Source organism: Limanda limanda, chromosome 14 (assembly GCF_963576545.1).
Source record: "Limanda limanda chromosome 14, fLimLim1.1, whole genome shotgun sequence".
Taxonomy (NCBI): Eukaryota; Metazoa; Chordata; class Actinopteri; order Pleuronectiformes; family Pleuronectidae; genus Limanda; species Limanda limanda.
The window spans coordinates 6,784,800-6,804,907 of record NC_083649.1 but is presented as its reverse complement, the minus strand read 5'-3'; the positions used below and the strand labels follow the sequence as shown (position 1 = coordinate 6,804,907).

General features: G+C 40.4%; 1 protein-coding gene across 1 annotated transcript; it reads left to right on the top strand.

The window, feature by feature from the left end:
* Positions 1-747: 747 nt before the first annotated feature.
* Positions 748-4,794, top strand: sod1 (superoxide dismutase 1, soluble). The gene is made up of 5 exons (XM_061085998.1): positions 748-890; positions 2,613-2,709; positions 3,374-3,443; positions 4,065-4,182; positions 4,387-4,794. The coding sequence occupies exons 1-5, from the start codon at positions 819-821 to the stop codon at positions 4,492-4,494; spliced, it is 465 nt and encodes a 154-aa protein (XP_060941981.1). The 5' UTR covers positions 748-818; the 3' UTR covers positions 4,495-4,794.
* The last annotated feature ends 15,314 nt before the right edge of the window (positions 4,795-20,108 follow it).

Genomic DNA, 20,108 nt, shown 5'->3' with positions numbered 1-20,108 from the left:
AAGAAGAAGCATATGGAGCTGCCATCTTTGCAGCCTGAATAATGAATTACCAGTTGTTATGAGAACAAACTCCTTTTCCCTTCAAATAAACTTTGTGCTAATACTGATATACTGATAGTATAGTATATACAGTATGTTGTTTAGACAAAGCCTTTCATTGCAGTTTCTATGCGACATGGATGAATATAAGCTAAATCCAACATATTTCATGAAAAATATATTTTTAGCTGACAGTAATGTAACATAACAGTGAAGGCACTGGGTGATGTGGACGAAAATGAGTCACATATCTTTTAAGATTAAAATCATATTTTTGCCCCTTGGTGAAGGTTGTGGTTTTTAACTCGTCTTTACACTTGACACACATCAAAACATTTTACAAATATGTGGAAGATAATGATTATACATATATATCCATTTTTTTTTAATAATGCAGTGATTATTGATATTTTATCGGCCTAAGAGGCAAGATTATGCAAATATGGGCTCACTGGTTTGAGTTGATAAGATTAAATGTGAAAACAATATATATTTGTGATAGTGATGACAATTATGAATCATTTTAATAATTAGAAATGTAGTAAAAGTGCTTGAAAACCGAATGAAACGTTTTATAACAGGGGTTTGTTCACCTACTTTAATGGGGCGGTGCTTAGCAGCCAGTGACCAATCAAAACCAGTCTCCCTGCTCGTACTGGCCTCTGATTGGCTGGCTGTGTCCTCCTCCCGCCCCCCTGGACAGATAAATACAACCTGGTTGTCTCTGACATCGACTCACGTCAGAAACTTGTGCGTATCTTTGGAGAACTACCGCAGAGATGGTGCTGAAGGCCGTGTGCGTTCTGAAAGGAGCCGGAGAAACCAGTGGGACCGTCCACTTCGAGCAGGAGGTGAGTCCCAGAGTCCCAGTGCTTCTTACTGGGAGGAGGAGGAACCTGTAGCCCGGCAGCCATTCAATCTAGCTGCCATGCTAAGCTAAGCTAAGCTAAGCTCCATTCGCAAGGCTACAGGGCAAGTTGAGTCGGGTTTTGGGGTGTGAGGCTAAGCTAAGCTAAGCTAGGCTCCATTCACAAGGCTACAGGGCAAGTTAAGTCAGGTTTTGGGGCTAGGCTAAGCTAAGCTAAGCTAGCTGCATTTGAATGAGAGGACTTGAGGCTCTGTGTGATTTTTGGATTTGCATTTGCTGTCAATTTGCAAGTTGCACGTTGCCTAAACCGCGATTAGCTTCAAGAAAACAAGTCTGGTTGATATAGAGCCGTGACCTTTGACCCTTTGTATTGTTAATGATCAACCCTGCGTGTGTGGAGACGCCTGTTGCGTAACTTTGACGTGTTTGTGTAGCATTAACATCTCATGTTTGTGTAGCATTAACATAGTTCCCCATCGTGTTTGCAGAAACTCTCTCAAAAGGAGGAACCTCTGCAAGCAGCAGTTTCACTAGAGGACTAAATGAGATGCCGCACTAATTGAAACATGAAAAGGACAAAATCAACTGGTTGTTTTCTGCTGAGTCACTGCGGGGCCTCCTCCCCCTTGGTTCTGCCCCTGGAGATAAAACCCATACGTCATGACTGGTCCCAGTGCTAGTGCATGGTCCCTCCTGCACACTCACTCCTCCACAAAACCACTGTCTGGACTGATTGTATTTATCAGTTATGGAGTTTATTTTGATGCATTTTCTTGCATGGATTAATTTAAGGAGGCATGTGACAGATGTTTTAAAAAGGGATAGTTCACCTAAAATAGAGATTTCACTCATTCTCTACTCACCACTGTGCTGATGGAGGAAGTGGGTGAAGAGTCCACAACCATTGTGGAGTTCCAGGGGTAAACAGCTCTGCAGCCAAATCAAATACAATTGAAGTAAATGGTGACTGATTCTTCAAATATTACAAAACACACAACATGGCTCCATACTGTTCCTGTTATATAATTCTGTGTTGCATTAACACACAAAACATAACAGTATATTGCATATTGCACATCCCCATTTCTCTCCTGCTTTGCATTTTACTTTTTATTTAACTTTTTAAATCTTGTATATATCTGTTTTGCATTTTACTCTTTATTTAACTTTTATGTCTTGTGTATATATATGTTTTATATACAGTTATTTCTTTCTTATGGGAAGTACTTATTGTGTTTTTATGCTTTATGATGTTAAATGTATGCACCTTTTCACCAAAGAAAATTCCAGGTACCTACTTGGCAATAAATCCTTTCTGATTCTGATTGTGTCCATAAACTCTGGCATTAAAATTTGACTCGCAATGTTTGTAGCCTAAATGTTCATAATAAGTAGATGAGTGAATCTTAATTTTAGTTTGAACAGTCCCTTTAAAGCACTTTATACTTACCCATTAAAGAAGACATCTTGAACTATTACACAACACACGCTGCTGTTGCACAACTGAGTGTGTAATGCACAGAAGTGGTGTTGCATATCTATATTAGGACATTTTTACAGTTAAATTTGTATTTGACTGTTTACATGTTATGTAGGTTCACTGAGAGTCTGGTTGGGCTGTGACTGGGATGGAAGTGATCCCTGTTTTCTTCATCCTCTGGTCACCACCTGGTTTTGACAGCTTCTTTGTGTCTCAATCTCTTAGAGCGACTCAGCCCCTGTGAAGGTGTCAGGAAAGATCGCGGGTCTTGCCCCCGGTGAGCATGGGTTCCACGTTCATTCATTTGGAGACAACACAAACGGTGAGTAGCTGACAACAGGTGTATGAATATGTATTCCAGGGTTCCTACGGTCATGAAAAACCTGGAAAGTCATGGAATTGTAAAATGTTTATTTCCAGGCCTGGAAAAGTGCTTGAAAAAATTAGATCCCAAAAGTTTCGGAGAAGTCTTGGAAATTTGTTACATTAATATTTTCATGTCGTTCATTTACGCTGAGTTTTAAATAATTCATATGCTTTTAAAAGAAATACGCTCAAAATATAAGCAGGCATACGCTCTCATACTAATTGAAAAGTTTGGTGGAGAAGCACTATTCCAGGGAAGTGTAGATTTAACCATACTTGGCTACAAATGGAAAAGTACATGCCATGGGTTGCATAACAGACAAAGACCGCAATCAAACTATTGTCTCATTCATTTGTGTCATTTAAGGTATACTGTATGCTTTGGAATTCTCATTGTTAGCTTAAATAATACATTTTGTCACTTTTTCATGTATACACCGAGATCTCACAAAATGTTTGGTTATGGAAATTTGGTTTAAAGTTATTGAAAAGTCATGGAAATCCATTGGTCAAAATGTGTATGAACCCTGGTATTCTTGTTTGTAAATATTTGCTGCACTGCCTGGTTCTCATTTCACCCGAGAACTGACTAAATCTGAGGTTATCTTCCCTTTTCACAGGGTGCATGAGTGCAGGACCTCACTTCAATCCCCACGGCAAGACTCATGCTGGTCCTACTGATGCAGACAGGTGAGCAAGTGTTTACCTGTGGTGAGGATATCTGTTTGGCAAGAGGTTGATTATCGTGATTGGCCAATGAGTCCAGGCCTGACACATGTGGGTCTATTCATGTGTTTTGCTTGCGTAATGCTCTACAATGACACAACAACGCAGACCACATCTTTTCATATTGTTAAAGCATTTTAGTTCATTGATATGTCATGATTCTCACAACTAAAACCATTCCCTGTGGAGTCTGGTGGTGATGTCACTGCCTGTTCTTGTGCTTCCACACTGACTTATTATCTTTTCTGTTAAACACAATGTCCGAACAGCTTTGAGGAACTTTCTTTGAATTTGGCACAAACATTCACTTGTATTCTAAGATGACTTGAAATTTGGTCCTGGATAAAAACAAATCACTTGCCAATTTGGGATAAAAAAGAACTTTCATATTCAAAATCATTTCCACGCAAACCTGGTCAAATCTTAACATAACTTGTTCACACCACCATTGTTAAAACTGTCTTCAGTCAATGGTTGAAATAAGTAGTTTGTATAATCAGTTTTTCTTAATTCTCTTACAAGTACTAGGACAAGTAATCGGTAAAAATTCAAGGTTAATTAAAAAATTATTTTGTTTGTCACTAGGCACGTTGGAGACCTGGGGAATGTGACAGCCGGAGCAGATAACGTTGCTGAGATAAACATCTCTGACAAGATGCTCACCCTTAATGGCCCATACTCCATTATTGGCCGAACCATGGTGGTAAGGAAAAGTGCTTTTTAATTTCCAGTGAATGAAAATCGACATTAGTACGCCAGGTTTTACTCCAAGGTTAAGTAGTTTATCTTGGCTTTTATGAAGAGGGGGATAAGCTGCAGGATACTACACTTTATTGACTGGAGCTGAGCCTCTGGGCCATAAACTGTCAATGACAAACCTCTCACTGCTTCTTGTCCCGTGTTTCAGATCCATGAGAAGGCTGACGATCTCGGGAAAGGAGGCAACGATGAGAGTCTAAAGACGGGCAATGCTGGTGGACGTCTGGCCTGTGGAGTCATTGGCATCTGCCAGTAAAAAAAAACATCAGCCAAAACTCAAAGCACTGGAAATGGCTTTCCCCCCCATAGCACTTAATAAGACCAATATAGCTACTTAATGTGACAGTGTTTCCTTTTTTCAATACTCTGTCGCTTCGTATTCGCCATTCAATGGAGTAGAAGAGCCATGCTATACTATACTGTCCCCTTGTGATGACGATTGTCTGTATGGATTTGTGTCTGTCGACTAGTTTTGTCCCAAAGAGTTAGTTACGCACAAGTAAAACAGTTGTATACAACTTAAAAAGATCATCAATAAAACGTCTGTTCACTCGAATGGTGTGTGTGACAATTCTGATATGTGGGTAGATGGTTTGCAATCGAGACCAAAACCTGGAATATTTATTGACTCAATCTTCTCACAACCTAGGATCCCTATATCAATGAAACAACTGAACACAAATGTTACCTTATTAAGTCCCAAAATTCGGATTTCTGTGCTTTTGGTGTTTGAATTAAAGTTGCATTTCAAATTGGAATCTGGCAACGGGTGTGTTTAAAATCCTTGATGGGTGAACCATTAAGTAAATGAAATTTCCCTACTCTACCTCGTGTATTGTCACCTTTCCTTATCCCTATCAGTAATGTAGTCCTAAGATAACAGGTAATATAGTGACAGGTTGTAAAGATTTATGGCTGAAATAAAACAATGGTGTATCTAAGAGTTTTCTAGGGTAAAGTTCCTTTTGTCCAAAGACGACAAACTGTTAAAATAATTTTATAAAATGACGTTTAACTTGACCAATTTGTATTTTGGGTTTGTTATTTTCAAGGTTTTTATGAAGTTTATCCATAGTTCTCTCAAAACGTTTTGTATTGAAAAGGCTGCAGCTCAGTTAGGCCTCTTGACTCATTTCAGAAGATCACCTGGAGCTGTTCTCATCAGTCTATGAACTAGATCCTCTGAGACCAGGTGTAATAACCCAGCAGGTGAGTTTCTGATCCATATACATGTCTAAGCCTTTATAGCTGATGGGAAAGTTAATCCCAAATTTGTATAACATATTGGGGCATCAAAACGGGTTAGCTGCAGCAACATGCTAGATGTAGCAACATGCTAACTGACTGGCATGTTGGATTAGCCTACTACCTTGTGCAGTCACATTTCGGTTTTTACATACTTTTTTTACAAGATAAAGACAAAGGTCAAAATATGCTCCGACTCCTATAATATGGATAACTTAAAATATCCAGTAGCCTGTATTCATAGGACACTAAGTTTTGTTGGTTTCTATACTTGAATTAACACATTTTCAAATAATGGAGATTAATTCAACACACACTTGAATTAATGAAACGAATCAATTCCCATAACGAATAAGATTACTTTCCCCCTGGGTAGTAATTTGAGTATTGTTAATATTAGTAACATAACCAACACTAATTGAACAAAAATATATACCTTTATTACAAAGTCAATGGAGATTAACAAAGTTCCCAAATACAATAATAAATGTCACATTTCTGGATAAGAGATTTGTTTTAGGATGAGACATTTTTTTAAATTTAAAAATAAGCTTAATGACAAAACAGACATTGGAAGGTAATTTATTCTAATCAGAAGGACACTGTTGTGTTCTATGTTGTTTTACTTGCACTGTTATGTTTTTTTTATTAAGGGACCCCCTTGCAAACGAGATGATGGATCTCAAGGGGTTTATTTCCTGTTAATACATTTCTAAATGCACTATATACGTTTTAAAATAGAACCCTGACACATTTTTCAATTATGGCAGAAGTCTTGGTTCACGTGCAGTCACCGTGCAGGACACCTGATGCCAGGCTGCCTGCAGGTAAGATAAATAATTGTTATTCCTAAAGGTTATTCCTAGTTTTCTCTTAATATTCATTCAACCTGATTCAGTTCACTTGTTAATAAAACACGATAGCTTTAAGTTGACATTACGACGTCACCAAGAAACTACAATAACTGAAAAATATCGAAACAACAAAAAGTAGATTAAAGATGCAACTGAATCCAGATGCTGTACATTCTCAGACTGGGAGTTTCCAGGAGGCTCTGACAGCAGAAGTTTGGATCCTGATTGATCACCTCCTCCTTGGGTCGGTGTAGTAAGATGTTCCGTCCTCTAGAGGGCAGAGCACCTCCTCATAACTGTAACAAGCGTTTGCTGTGATACTTCAACATGGAGGGATCAGATTCAAAATTATTTCATGGGCTTTTGTATAATTAAAGATGGGATTGCACAAACCAGTGGCTGGAAATGTGCAAAAATCAACTCTGCAAACATTCATCCTCGTAGGAAAAAGGGCTACACCGGAGATAATTATTTAATTTTAATAAATAACTGCAGTTGCACATACATAAAAACATGACATTTCATGAACATCTCAGACGAACTTTGTGAACCAACCTACAAAAATATAGATAACAGGCTTTGATGGGAAACTATGGATTGAAATTGGATTCTTTCGTATTCCTCAATGATGTTAAACAGAACAGCTGTGCCCTGTAGTGGCCAACACTACAACACTAACTCTCTCTCACACACACACAAACACATACACACAGTGTCACAGTAACGCACACGAATACACTCCCATACACTACCCCGCCCCCCTGCCGATAGCCAGTGCTTGGCTGTAAAAATTGCATGCTCTAAAAGCCTTTTCCCTTTGCATGGGAATGGCAGCGGCTTCCATGTGAAGTGACTCGGCTCTCTGCTGCTCTCCTGCGGGAGATGAGAGATTTGAGGCCCTTCTATGGAGTGAACACCCCAGGGAGAGATGCAGAGGCAAGCTGCAAAGAGAGTGTAAATCTGTACATGATATACGCAGCAAGACGCTGAGATCCACTGCATTAGCATACGGGATGTGTCTCTAACTCCGCTTTCTTCTCAACAACTTGATAATCGACGGCTCATGAATTTAAAAGTCAGGATTGTTGGCAGGGCTGCATACGAAATGTTGAATCTTAAGCTGTTGTTATTTTACTTGTTAAAACGTCCATCTGGATTTGTTTTACCAGTTATAATTAGGGACGGGAATCGGCAGGGACCTCCCGATACGATACTATCACGATACTTAGGTGGCGATACGATATGTATTGCGATTCGATATTACGATTTCCTGGGATTTCTTCTGGTTATTTTTTTTTTTAAATACTGGACCATGGAAAAATGTTGAATCATACCTTCAAATACAACACAGTCAAATTCACTTAGAGCTTTACCAGTTTTATTTCAAATATTAACATTAACTTAATGACTGCCGGGCAGCCAATAGAGAAAGTAAATAAAAATGTGCCCTATTATTGTATAGCCCCTGTCAACTGCACACAAACTGACAGATTAAGAAATGTATGCCTTTTAGGATACTTTTAAACAATAAATAAAAGGTTAATTAAATAGAATGAATAAAAGTTTATTTAAAATATAAACTTTGAAATAAACAAAAAGTAGGCTATTGTTGTTTGCATGTAGCCGATGCAAAGCTAGTGCTTGGATATGTTTAGATTCTTGTGCAAAAACAAGAGCTGGTCAACATGCTCTGGGGTGATGTTGCTCCCCCCATATATCCCCCCCGGTATAAACCAATAAATATGTTTAAAAAAAAAAATCGTCATTCACAAGAATCGCGATTTGTAACTGAATCGATTTTCCCCCCCATCCCCAGTTATAACAGTAGTGAGTCAGTACCATTTTGACCATAGAGAAGTCCGGCTTTTTACAATAGAGCAAATCTGCGTATGAGTTTGTCTGTATGGGTTCGTGTAGGGAGGTAGTTTTAGGCCATGACCTGAAACGCAGCCCCCAAAAAGCTGCATGTACAAGTTGGGAGTAGCTGTATTAGTTTGGACAGAGGCAGAGCGGAAAGACAGACTGACTGTAAGAGCTTGTATAAATAGCCTGGGAGTGGAGGTGATGAATAATGGAGACGGCCGACGCTGCTGACAGTGAGCGGGAGAGGTCGTGACAGCGAGAGAGACCAGCCAGGCTTAGTACAAGAGAATGTAATGTAATGAAAAAGAATGAAATGATAATGACGATGAGAAGTCGTCCGGCCACATCTTGACAGAAGTTCATGCTGAAGGTCATACGTCGATATATTTATTGTTCTTTGGTTAATTATAGGCTCATCCCTGGATTACATTTTAAATTTAAACTTGGTCTATTGTCACGAATGGATTTCAGAGGACCTTTCCAGAAACAAAAAGGTCAGTGACGAGCTTTACTTAACGAAGGCTTGGAGCGTAACTGCCACTTCTCCTGCAGGTGGAAGGTGAGGTTCAAAGGGAGTTCTTCCTTTATTAGCTCCAGGGACACAACCACGTCGCAGTAACTTCAGGAAACTGCTGGTGAACCAGTCTTACAAGGTTTGGTGCTTTTGTTGCTGACCGAGCTGCAGCCATTTATTCTTTTGTGCATTATTAAAAAGAAAAGGACTGGTTATTAAATTGTATCCAACACCCACTTGTACAGAGTCACCATCTGAGGTGGCGAGGCCGTGCCCGTGGTGTTCACTGTAAGATGAGTCAGAGGCGGAGGTTCTTTTCAACCAAGTTATGTAAGTGGGAAGAAAAGCACTTCAATGGCATGCGTGTGTGTACTTCTGTGTACTTCTGTGTACTTTGTCTGTAGAGGATTGTTTTTGAATATCTATAAACAGGCATCTTTGTGCTGAGAAACACTGCTGACAACAACCAGTGTGGCCACATCTGTACTGGTGGCTTTCTGCTGTTTTCCCCTCAGGGCGTCAGCAGTATGGCCCACCACTCCAACTGAACACTTAGCGACAGGCTTTTACTTGTTTAACAGCTGCTTGCAGTGCACACCGCTCCCCCACCCATCTGGAAATCGGATGAGGAGAGACATATTTGCATACTCCTTGGTATCAATCAATGGGGAAAAATTAGAAAAGCTCATTTTGGTCAGTGGCTTCCGAACGGAGAGCGGTTGGTCTCACACAGGAAGATTGTATTAGGTGGGTGTGATTTAGGGTCCGGCCGTTAACTGCATGCACACAATGTACACGTCCCGACACAAACACAGGAACCCCAGTCTCTTATTGAAGTATTGGCACTCACTCCCCTGCGACTCTCCACCGTTCTCCAGGGTGAGAGTTCACCTTCCGGTACAGCGTCCAACACGGACATTGTGGGCACATTTTAGACACCAGTAACCACAGGTCAGGGGTGAGATGCCATAAATGGCGCCCATTCTACGAGACATGGTTGCTTGGTAGACAGACTAATTACAAGGCCCCTGTGACCTAACCTCTAACCCTGAGCTCGGAGTCATGTGATCATGAGAGTGGAGACCCCTCAACACGGCTATCTACTCTTGCTGTGCGCTTTACCCGTCCATTTTTGGCTCCGTATCTTGATAAACATAGTTCCCTCCACCAAGGAGGTTATGTTTTGACCCCTGTTGGTTAGTGGGTTTGTTTTGGAAGCAGGATTACAGTGGCTGCTGCAGTAACAGAGATATGGAGTTTTTATTAATTCTCACTGTTTTCCCAGGGAATAATTCACGGATCTTGAAACAAATCATGCACATTATATGTATGTTTAAGAATTGAAGTGGATTGTTGGGCCTTGTGGAGGTGTGCGCTCTCCTGGGTGCCATTCTAGTTTTGGAAGGACAGATATTCAAGTGTGTGAGTCCTGTTTTATCTGTTTGAAAATGGATCAGGAACCTTTTGGTCCAGCAGATCAACCTGAGTAGGCTGCACTTCTGTGTACAAGCAGCTGAGAGACGACTCCAGAGGGATTCCAAGGCCTATTTAACACATCACACCCTCCCTCTCATCCATGGTCAAACAGCAGTCCTGGGCTCTGACCTTTGAACTTAGTGACCTGCTAAACCTGCGCGACCATAACTCTCACTTTTGCTCAAGAGGGTGCTTATTATTCTTTCTAGGATGAGTGGTTGTAGCGGTCTCAAGACTGTTTAGCAGACTGCTGCAAGAAACAAGGCAGAGAGACAACAAATGATTGGATATTTGACAACTGAGTACGTTTCCAGACGCTGATCTCGTGTTACATTCCAGAGATGCTTCTGCGTTGAACTCCTGAATGGTCAATGGCAGGAATATCACAGGTTGACCATAATCAAGTGACAGCAAATATCTTACCCATCTATTTGGTATACTTTGCGAACACATTATACACATGATTTTACCCCAGACAAATAAAATAGGATTTACACACTTGAATATCTTAGCAGCTTGTTACAATCTCGACAAATGCAACTTTACTATCATACACCTAACAGAACATATGAGGTACTAATATCTTTGTTAACAAATGGCCAAGAATTCAGATTACAGATTAATAATTTGAATCATTTATCAAGCAAAATGGTAAAAAGTTGCGGATTTCATCTCTTTAAATGTAATGATGTGTTGCTTTTATTTTTAGTTTGGCACATGTCCCATCTGCTAACAAGGAGGTCGTGGGGATTTATGACTTGTGCTCCAGCAAGGCCACCAGGGGGTGATTTGGATGTTTTGGCTTCACTTTTGAGGAGCTGTCATGTTGACCATCTTTATTTACGATCTGTGGAAAGTCAATATAAAATTGAAAAACCATCTAGTTGAAGTTGTCTGTGACCTTTAACCTCCTGCTGGTGCTCTACTAAAACTGAGGGATCAGCAAAGTCAGAGTAAGATTAATCCTCAGGGAACAATGAATGTTCATAACAAAATTCCAGGGCGATCCACACAGTAGAGATATTTCTCTCTTGGGTGATTGACTGACCAAAATATCCTACAGTTTATTATATCATAAAAATAATCATAACAGCAGCCCTAAACAAATCTCTAAATGTACAATAAAGTATAATATAGTAATATGCAGGTATCGGTTAATCTACATAGTTTGTAATGTGTAAATTGCAGATTATACAACATATGAAATCCTCAGAAATGATCTGTGCTGTACTCCATGACCTGTTCATGTGTTTTTTATTTCCTGCAGACAGACTCTGGATTCAGTTATTCAAATTCATTAGACATTTAAATGTTGTCATAGCAAATATTTATCAAGGAGTTACGGAAAGAGGAAGCAGTGAACAAGATAAACAGAGGAAACCAGTTCACCAAACATTGTCGGCTTTAATCGCTGGGACGAGAAGGAAAGAGTCCAGACACTGAACACTGAACCTAAAAGACAGATCAGTCTGTATCTAGACTAAACCAAGAGCAAGTGTGTTTGCATGTATGTTTAATCTGCAAGGTGACCTTCCTGCAGTTCATGCTTCTTGATTATTCTCCCTGCGTGAGAGCTTATGTGCATGTGTGTGTGTTTGTGTGTTTGTGAGTTTTCCATTTAAGGCTCTTATACGTGTGTGTGAGATGTGCAGCTCAGGTGTGAAGTGTTCTGCGGTTCCCAGCAGAGTGAAGACCACTACACACTCCTCTCTTTATCGAGGAAGGGAGAAGGGGAAGATGGGCTGGGGGGAGGGAGAACAGAAGATGGAGAGAGGGAGGGAATGAAATAGGGAGAGAGGATCACAGACGGACCCTGTTCTTCTCCTACAGAGAGAATAGAAACTCCACATTGTCCAGACGACAGTGACAGTTTTCATTTCCCTCACAGACTCTCCTCTCTTTTTACTCTTCGGTCCACTTTTCAGATGTTTTCCCTTTCTTCTTTCTTCTGTCCATTACAGTTAATGGAGTGAGTCTCAGCTCTGACCTCATGCTCTCCGAGATGAAGGATGAAATTACTGTCCTTATATGCGCATATTTTGCATTCTTTTGAATTACCCAGACCAAAATTATACACTCTGCCCTGCACATTTAGCTAAATTATTCATCTGCTGCTGAAATGGTTTTGGAAAGTAAAATATGGACCTGTAGGAAAATGTACGTATTCTGGAGTAATTGGAAATGGGCGTGTGGCAAAAGGGCTCAACAGCGCCCCCTTGAAACTGGTCTGGTTTAAACGGATCGCCAAGAAATTTGGAACACAAGTGTATCATGTCCGGACGGAATAAAAGTCCCTGGCAGCAATACTGTTAAAGCGAGAGGAAGCCAGACATTTTAGATTTTTCTAGTAGAATGGCACGGCGAATTTCAAAGTAAAAAGCTAGCCTCTTACGGCGTGTTACTGTAAGAACTGTACCAACCCCGTCCAGAGTCATTAAATCAATATATGACACTAATGGTCCATTTAATGGTCATTTTAAGAATAATATAAATAACCAGAAGAAAACAAAACCTCCAGGATATAATCTCATTGAATCTCCTGGACCTTCAAGGCAACTGACTCACAAATACAGAGCTGGGACAGAGGGATTTTTCCTTTGTGAGACACAACCTGCTACTCAAAGTAAGAGAAACGCACAACACCATTAGTACAATCAGTCAGACAACTGCTTGAGACACGTGACGACTACTAGAGTCTTTTGAGGAGTAGTAAGGCACAGCTGTACACGTATAAAGCAACAAAGTCTGTGATTGTAGATAATGCAAAACATTTGTTGTTGTAACTCCACTGTACATTGTACAATCGCCATGAACGTGGAACGCAAAAATGCAAATCACCCTGCCCTGCAGCCGCATCAGGTCCAAAGTTTGCATAGTGCTAGTTATTATTATAACTAAAGAATGTCAGAGTATAAGGACATATTCCTTTTACAAATACCTGTCTGAATAATAACAAAAACAATCTTCAAATCTTCACAATTTCTTTTACCATTTTGTCTTGATAAATACCTTAAAAATCCATTTGCGGTTATTATACTAATTCATTATTCTTTTTATATCAACTAGAGACACAGCTTGACATTCAGGAAGTCTGGAAATTGCCCTTTTTAGCTGGATTATGTATCTTCTTTTCTTCCGAGCACTTGATCTTATTTCTCTCCCCCTTTCTGAATCACAAGGGAAACATTAAGGTGTGTAAAACAACCTAAGTGCTCCTCAGCAAAAGCACTTGACCTTTACTGTAGTGCTATAGCTTCATCTAACGACATCTTATGCTAATTAGCTTGCATTAGCCAGCGATAACCCACCCAGTATTTATGTTAAGACTCTTCTTTATTCTCTCGTACGTGTTAGTGACCATTATTCACAGTTGGTCTTGTGGCTCATAGTGAAACGTGCTCGTCCTGGTAGTTAAACCTCTCATATTAATTACTTAGTGACCTCACTCTTGTCCCGGACGGCAATTAACCTGTTTTAATTGGAGTGGTGTTGCCGGAGGAGGTGAGTCAACATCACCTGCAATTACAGAGAAACTGTAACAGTGAGAGAGATTATTTTTACACCAGCAGTTAGTTTCATCTGGTTGTCCTCGTGTAACCTCATTTGTTACAGTTCAAAGACAGTTTACTGATTAACAATATTGACTGGCACCATTTATCTTCTCCCTAAATGCCCTCGTTGGACCATGATATGGAGTTAGTCTTTTTATTACAGCAGTTTAGTGATTTCTTTTAATATGTAGTTAGATGAAAGGTATTTGTATACCAAGTGAAATTAGATTTAAAACGTGTTTTGACTTGTGTGAATTAGATGAATTGTTTGTACTATTGGGAATGATTGTATTATCTTTTTATTTTCTACAGACTTTTTTGTCTAACAAAGTCTAACACTTGTTTATGGAATCTTATAGTTTTTTTTCTATCTTAGTCAATCTATCTTTGTCAATCCACTGTCTTCAATTTGTATCTGTGTTTAAGCTGAGACAAAGAAAGATTCTCCAAAATGAGGACTAGTTTATCGTCTGGTCTTGGATTTAAATTAGAATAACGTTGGGGTAAAAAGTGAACTTAAACCTATGATGAGAGTTGTTACTAGTGCATGAGCATTTATTTAGTCTCTGGCTTTCTGTTATGTATTGATTCTGTGTTCCATGATCAATAGCTGCTCATTAACTGGAACCATGAAGCCAGTTTCATGCTTTAGCTGTATTTTAAATCGTTATGCTCAATTTATCTGTCCAAAAAAATATATAATCAGGAGGGCAGATTGTCACTGTTTTAGGAAACCTTCCTAATTGCACTAATTTAGCTTTAACAGTTTATTATTTCATATCCATTTTTCACATTTGAGCCAGTGAAACCTATGTTTGTTTGTGTGGAGATCCATCCATTGTGTGTGTGTGTGTGTGTGTGTGTGCTTAATTGAGACATATCACCAGTTTTCCTCATGTAAATCTTTTAAATGAAAATCAATTCACCAATCCTCTAATTCAACATCAGACGGCTGTTCAAATGCCATGGTAACTGCAGGAAAAAGCTAATTTGCCAAATTTAAACGATTCTGATCTTTTGCTTTTGCAAAAATGCGTCACATAATGGACGAATAAATCAATGCTTTAAACATTTCACCAACAAAGCAACCAACAAATAAATGAATCCAGGGGTCGGGGAAGCACACAATGATTGTAGAGGAGGACAGTATTTCAACCTTACACAATAACTTTAAATCTTCTCTGTTATCTGGCTACTTTTCAACAATTAGTTAGATAGTGTGAGACATTTGTTCACAACAGGACCATTTACAGTTTCTCTTGTCTGTATATTTCCGTTGTCACATGTCCAGATGAAGTATGGATTGTCCTGAGGCTTTGTGAGGCTCACTGAACTAAAACCCTTCCCCCCCCCACCCCCTCTAAACACCATCTTCCTCTGCCTTCTGTTGTCTAATTATGTGCTTCTAATTATTTTAGGTTGCCAGCGAGCACAGCACAAACCCCATCTAAGCACAGATTTGTTTGTGTAAGGTCACACCAGCAAAAAGCACTTTGTCCTGGTTTTCTTTTTCCCGTATAGCAGAGGACAGCGGAGCTTGGTTTTGCTGATGTACACAGAACGGTTCAGAGGTGCAGTGTGTCAGGTGACACCCACACGCCACGGGATCTTCCACCTCTGCAGACTGAGGGGTTTTACAGTTTTACTGCATGTTGTGCAAATGTGGACAATCTCTGTTTTTTGTGTTGTCCATAAATTCGTTTTTTAATGTTCAAATACACAAATCTTGTTTTGTTATCTCCTTGTCAGCAGCAGTAAACCTCATGGGGACCAAAGCCAAGTCCTAATGATGCAAAACGTTATTTCTGAGGTTTTGGTTAAAGATAGGGTTAAGATTTGTGGTTAGGTATGAACTGGTCATGGTTAAGATTAGGCATACGGTTTTGGTTTGGCTGTGCAAAGTCCTAATAGCTGCACAAACCTGTGTGTGTCTTGATTGTCCACATAACAAGCTCGACGCCCTCTGAGGTAGAAATGTTTTGTCTGTGCCTACATTTGGATGTTGCACAAGTTTGTGCACGTGTGTTTGTGTGTGTGTCTCCTCTCGGTCTTTGTGTATCTCTCTCGGTGGGTGGTAACTATTAAACTCTCCACAGTCAGTCCTTTGGGAGCAGCCATCAGCCCGTCATCTTTCGGAGGAACACCATACCTTCTGATGCTTTAATCCCTTCTTTCCTCTCCTCCCCTCCTTTTCCCACACTCAACCTCTTAACCTCATCTCCCGTCTTCCCCATCCCTCCCTCCCTCCCTCCCTCCCTTTCAGTCTCCTTTTTTCTGCTGGCACTGTCAACTTTCAGCTGAAGTGGCTGAAACTCAGTCGACGCAGCAGTGGCTGTGTTAGAAGCCGGGATACTACAGCGCGTCGGTCCAGTTCAATGACAAGATGGAGATGTTGATGTTTAGGTGTTTAAATTAAAGAAACATAGAGCATTAGACATGTCTTAATCATAGACTGTATATAAACATGTCTCCACTTCCCCCCACAATCCTGAAAGAAGCCAAAATATCCCAGATACGAACGTAGTCATCTTTATCATTCCAGGCCAGAGTCTCTGCTGTCAATCGTGACATTTCAATTCATTTTCAAAATAATTAAATCCAAACTAACATGAAAAATAAACACTGTGTGATAGGAACTACCTAAAATGACAGAAATCATCTTTCTGAAGAATTTATTTGATGTGTATGTGGCCCATGTCCCATCCACTAACATGGAGGAGCTGGGGTTTATGTCCAATTCTGCAGCCAATACAGAATGTATCACCATGTGTAATAAGATTGAGAAGTTATACATTTATTTTCGCCACCTTAGTTAAGCGTAGTTTATCCATCCTGAATTAGAAAACTGTATTCAGTCCGAAACAAGTCCAACTATTGCATGGATTGCAGTCAATTTTGCACAGACATTCATTGTCCCCAGAGGATTTATCCCTTTGACTTTGAGGATCCCCTTACCTTTCCTCTGTGAGTTTCACTGAAGCAGTTTTCAGTGCATTGCATTGACACTTTTGCTGCTGGAAGCAAATCCCATAAATCTGTGATTGTGTGTCCCAGAAAACCTAATTTCCATTATAACCACGGCACAAAGACACGGTTTCTTTGTCTTTTACGTCTTTCGCACAAACAAGTGTTTGTTTGCCTGTCCGTGCTACACAAATTTATGGGTGATATCAGAGCTTAAGGCCAGCGGTGACTGCAGGATGCTGTGTTAGAATCCATTTCCGTCCTCGTCTGAGAGCCTCTGATGAGCAATGGAATCGTTTGATGTTTTGCGATAAGCGCTTGAGCCTGTGTGTGATGTGTCTGGAGCGTGCTTTAATAACAATAGCCCAGAATGATGTGTGCGTGTGTGCGTGTGCGTGCCTTTGTGTCACCAGAGGGGCCCTGGGTTACTGGGTTGTGTGAGTAATGAAACGAGCTGTGCAGTTTGCGCTCATGAGTTTGTGACAAGGTCAGGAGGTCATGCGGTGGGTGTGCAGCCTGTCTCTCCGTCTTCCTCCCTCACATCCTGCGTTCAAACCTCCCACTGACTCAAGCACACGGGCTCTTGTTCCATTGCTGCTATTCCTGGGTTTTGTTTGTTTGTACTTTGTTGTAACAAGTAGGAATTAGAGTGTGAGAGAGACGAGGAGAAGACGAGATGGAAATGCTAATTTCAACATGAAAACAAAAGGGACCTACTGTATACACTGTTCCCCCCCACCCATCCCCCGGCCTGCTTGTATCCTAGATAATCATCTCTGAATGCAGCAGCCTAATTAACACTGCTCACTGTTTACGTTGATGGGGATTATAATTGAGAATGATACAGTAGATCTGGAGGTTTCTGCCTGAACAGTGTAGAGGACAGATTAAGTCTCTAGAGCTGAATCTTGGTGTTGTATTTGCTTTTCTGTGATGTTGGTTATGTTTGGCAAATGTGCTGCAAACATTCTCTCATCATCCCATGACCTCCAATTACTGCTTTCAGACTTGAAGATCAGACATTATCCGGAAAGATGTCAAAGTTTATGAGAAACAAGTTGCTGTGTTGATGATGTTTTCCAACACGCAACAGCCACGAAACTGGAAGAATCCAAATATCTTTGGGTTATGTGGATAAAGATTGACGGCAAGAGACTTATAATATGTCCTTTTCTACCTCCTGCATGATCTACCTATAGGTTCCACTTACGTCTGGAAACTCTTTTAGTGAAATTCAGTGTTTGAGCACAGCTCTAGTTCTCGACTCAGCATTTCTGCCTTAGTTTTGCCATCATTGGCTTTTAAACACATAAGTAATCTTCTCTTCTACACATCACCACACAGATCCTTAGCAAGTTGTTGGAAAAATCCTTGACTCTTACCAGATACGTGAAATAATATTTGTTTGCCTTTGCATTGTTTTTGCCTGTTTCAATCTGAACCCACATGTGGACGCTATCCTGCCTTAAACCTAGTTGATCCTGAAATAAAGCAGTGCTGACTCGGGCGCTCTGTCTTTCTGTTGATCTCAGCACAAGCTAGAAAAAGATATACACGAGTGTGATATGGTTTTAACTGTTTAGTGTCTTTAGAGGAAGGATTTTTGTTTATATAATCTCTGCTGTGTATCAGGGACGTGTATCGAATACGTTTTTGCATTTCTTTTGCATTTTCAGTTGTTTGTTTGTTTGTTTGTCAGCAGGATTACGTAAAAACTAGTCAAAAGGATTTACACGAAGCTTGGTAGAAGGATGGGACAGGGGTCAAGAAAGAACCCATTACATTACAACCTGGACAAAAGGGCAGATCCAGGATTGTTTTTTCCACTTTCTGTAACAACGTGGGATAATTTCACCGATCTCCCAGAGAATAATTCATAAATGGAAAAAATGGGAAAGACAGAAATACTATATTTAGGGTACTGATGCAATTTGTTGCAGCTTGATTGAATTTCAGGTGACTGCTGGGTCTTGGGCGGAGGTATGTGCTCGACTGAGTGGCATTTCAGTTTTCTAAGTGAATGGGGGATTTACATACTGATCTAATGTTCACTCGTAGGATGTCACTCTGTGTGGCTGCGTGTTTGTTTTAAATTGATTACCAGGGGTGGAACATTTCCACCGTGTGCAGAGCTCGGAGTCAGACACAAGGTCATGTTTCTCTCCTGCACGAAGCGTATTAACAAACCGCACGAGTGCAGCAGCAGGGTTCAGACGCAGCAATGCAACAGTGACCAAAATAAATAATACACATTGTTCCTCTGTTGTAGCTGCACTGCAGGTAATGAGCAAACCTCTCCTGCATGAATATTCATCAGACCCATAGCTCAGGGCTAATGTTGCACAGATGTGCTCTGTGTGACCTTGAAGTCTAAGGGACCAAAAATCTATTGGCCCATTAGCAAATGTTAACATTAACTCGACTGTTTACTTAGCAGGACCATTTATTTGCTCTTTTAAAAAAATAAAAATTCCTAAAAAAACACCTGCAGTTTGGTTTGCATCACATCCAACACTGGATATCCCTGCTGTGTTTTTTGGCATGACTACAAAGTGATTATGAAATGTTATATCGGCTGAGAGTGTATATTGGGGCTGAATATGAAGGCTTTTATAAAAATGCACGACTTCCTCCGACTGTCTGAAAATGAAGTCACAATTTCCTGGATGTTAGCGCTGCCATCTTGCTCTTTTCAACCGAATTTTATCGCGTCAAAAAACTAATTAAAACCCAAATTATAAGTTACTCGATCCTATCATTCTGAAAAATGTATTTAATGTTTACTCTGACTTTTTAGTTTTGTCCGTGTACCACCCACTAACATGGAGAAGGAGGAGGGGTGTGTCACCTGTTCTGCAGCAAGCCACCAGGGGGCAATCAAGATCCTTTGACTTCCCCTTAAGGGAGCTATCATGTCATCCATCTTTATATAAAGTCTACCGCTGAGCTCTTATCACATATGTGTGTTTTGATGTTTGTGTGATTGTGTGTGTGATTGTGTAGGCCCCATAGAGGAGGTCGGGCCCGTGTGTGATCAGTTCCAGTTGATGTGTGATGAAATTGTCAGACCCAGGCTGTCCATCACGGCGTTCCACCTGACGCACCTGGTTGTTTCTTTGTGTTGATGATGACGGGAAGCAGCCAAACACCTGATGCCTGCTTATCCTCCAGCCGAGGGCCTGTCACTCATATCTGCTCCTTATGAATAACTGGGGTTGTGTCTTTATACCTGTCTACCTGTCCAATTTATTTGTATATCTAGACCCTGCCCGTGTGTCTGTGTGTGCATTCAACACATACAACAGTGCATGTGCATGTACCAGTGGAATGGCATGCTAATGGAAATTGTAATAGAGCTAGACAGGGATTAGTTGATATGACCCTAAGCAGTGGAACTAGCAAC

What these genes read in the sequence shown, in the direction of transcription:
- sod1 (XM_061085998.1), top strand. Translation starts at nt 819, where the DNA reads ATGGTGCTGAAGGCCGTGTGCGTTCTGAAAGGAGCCGGAGAAACCAGT. An exon ending in CCGTCCACTTCGAGCAGGAG is followed by an intron (nt 891 to 2,612) that starts GTGAGTCCCAGA and finishes TCAATCTCTTAG; the next exon opens with AGCGACTCAGCCCCTGTGAA. An exon ending in TTATTGGCCGAACCATGGTG is followed by an intron (nt 4,183 to 4,386) that starts GTAAGGAAAAGT and finishes CCCGTGTTTCAG; the next exon opens with ATCCATGAGAAGGCTGACGA.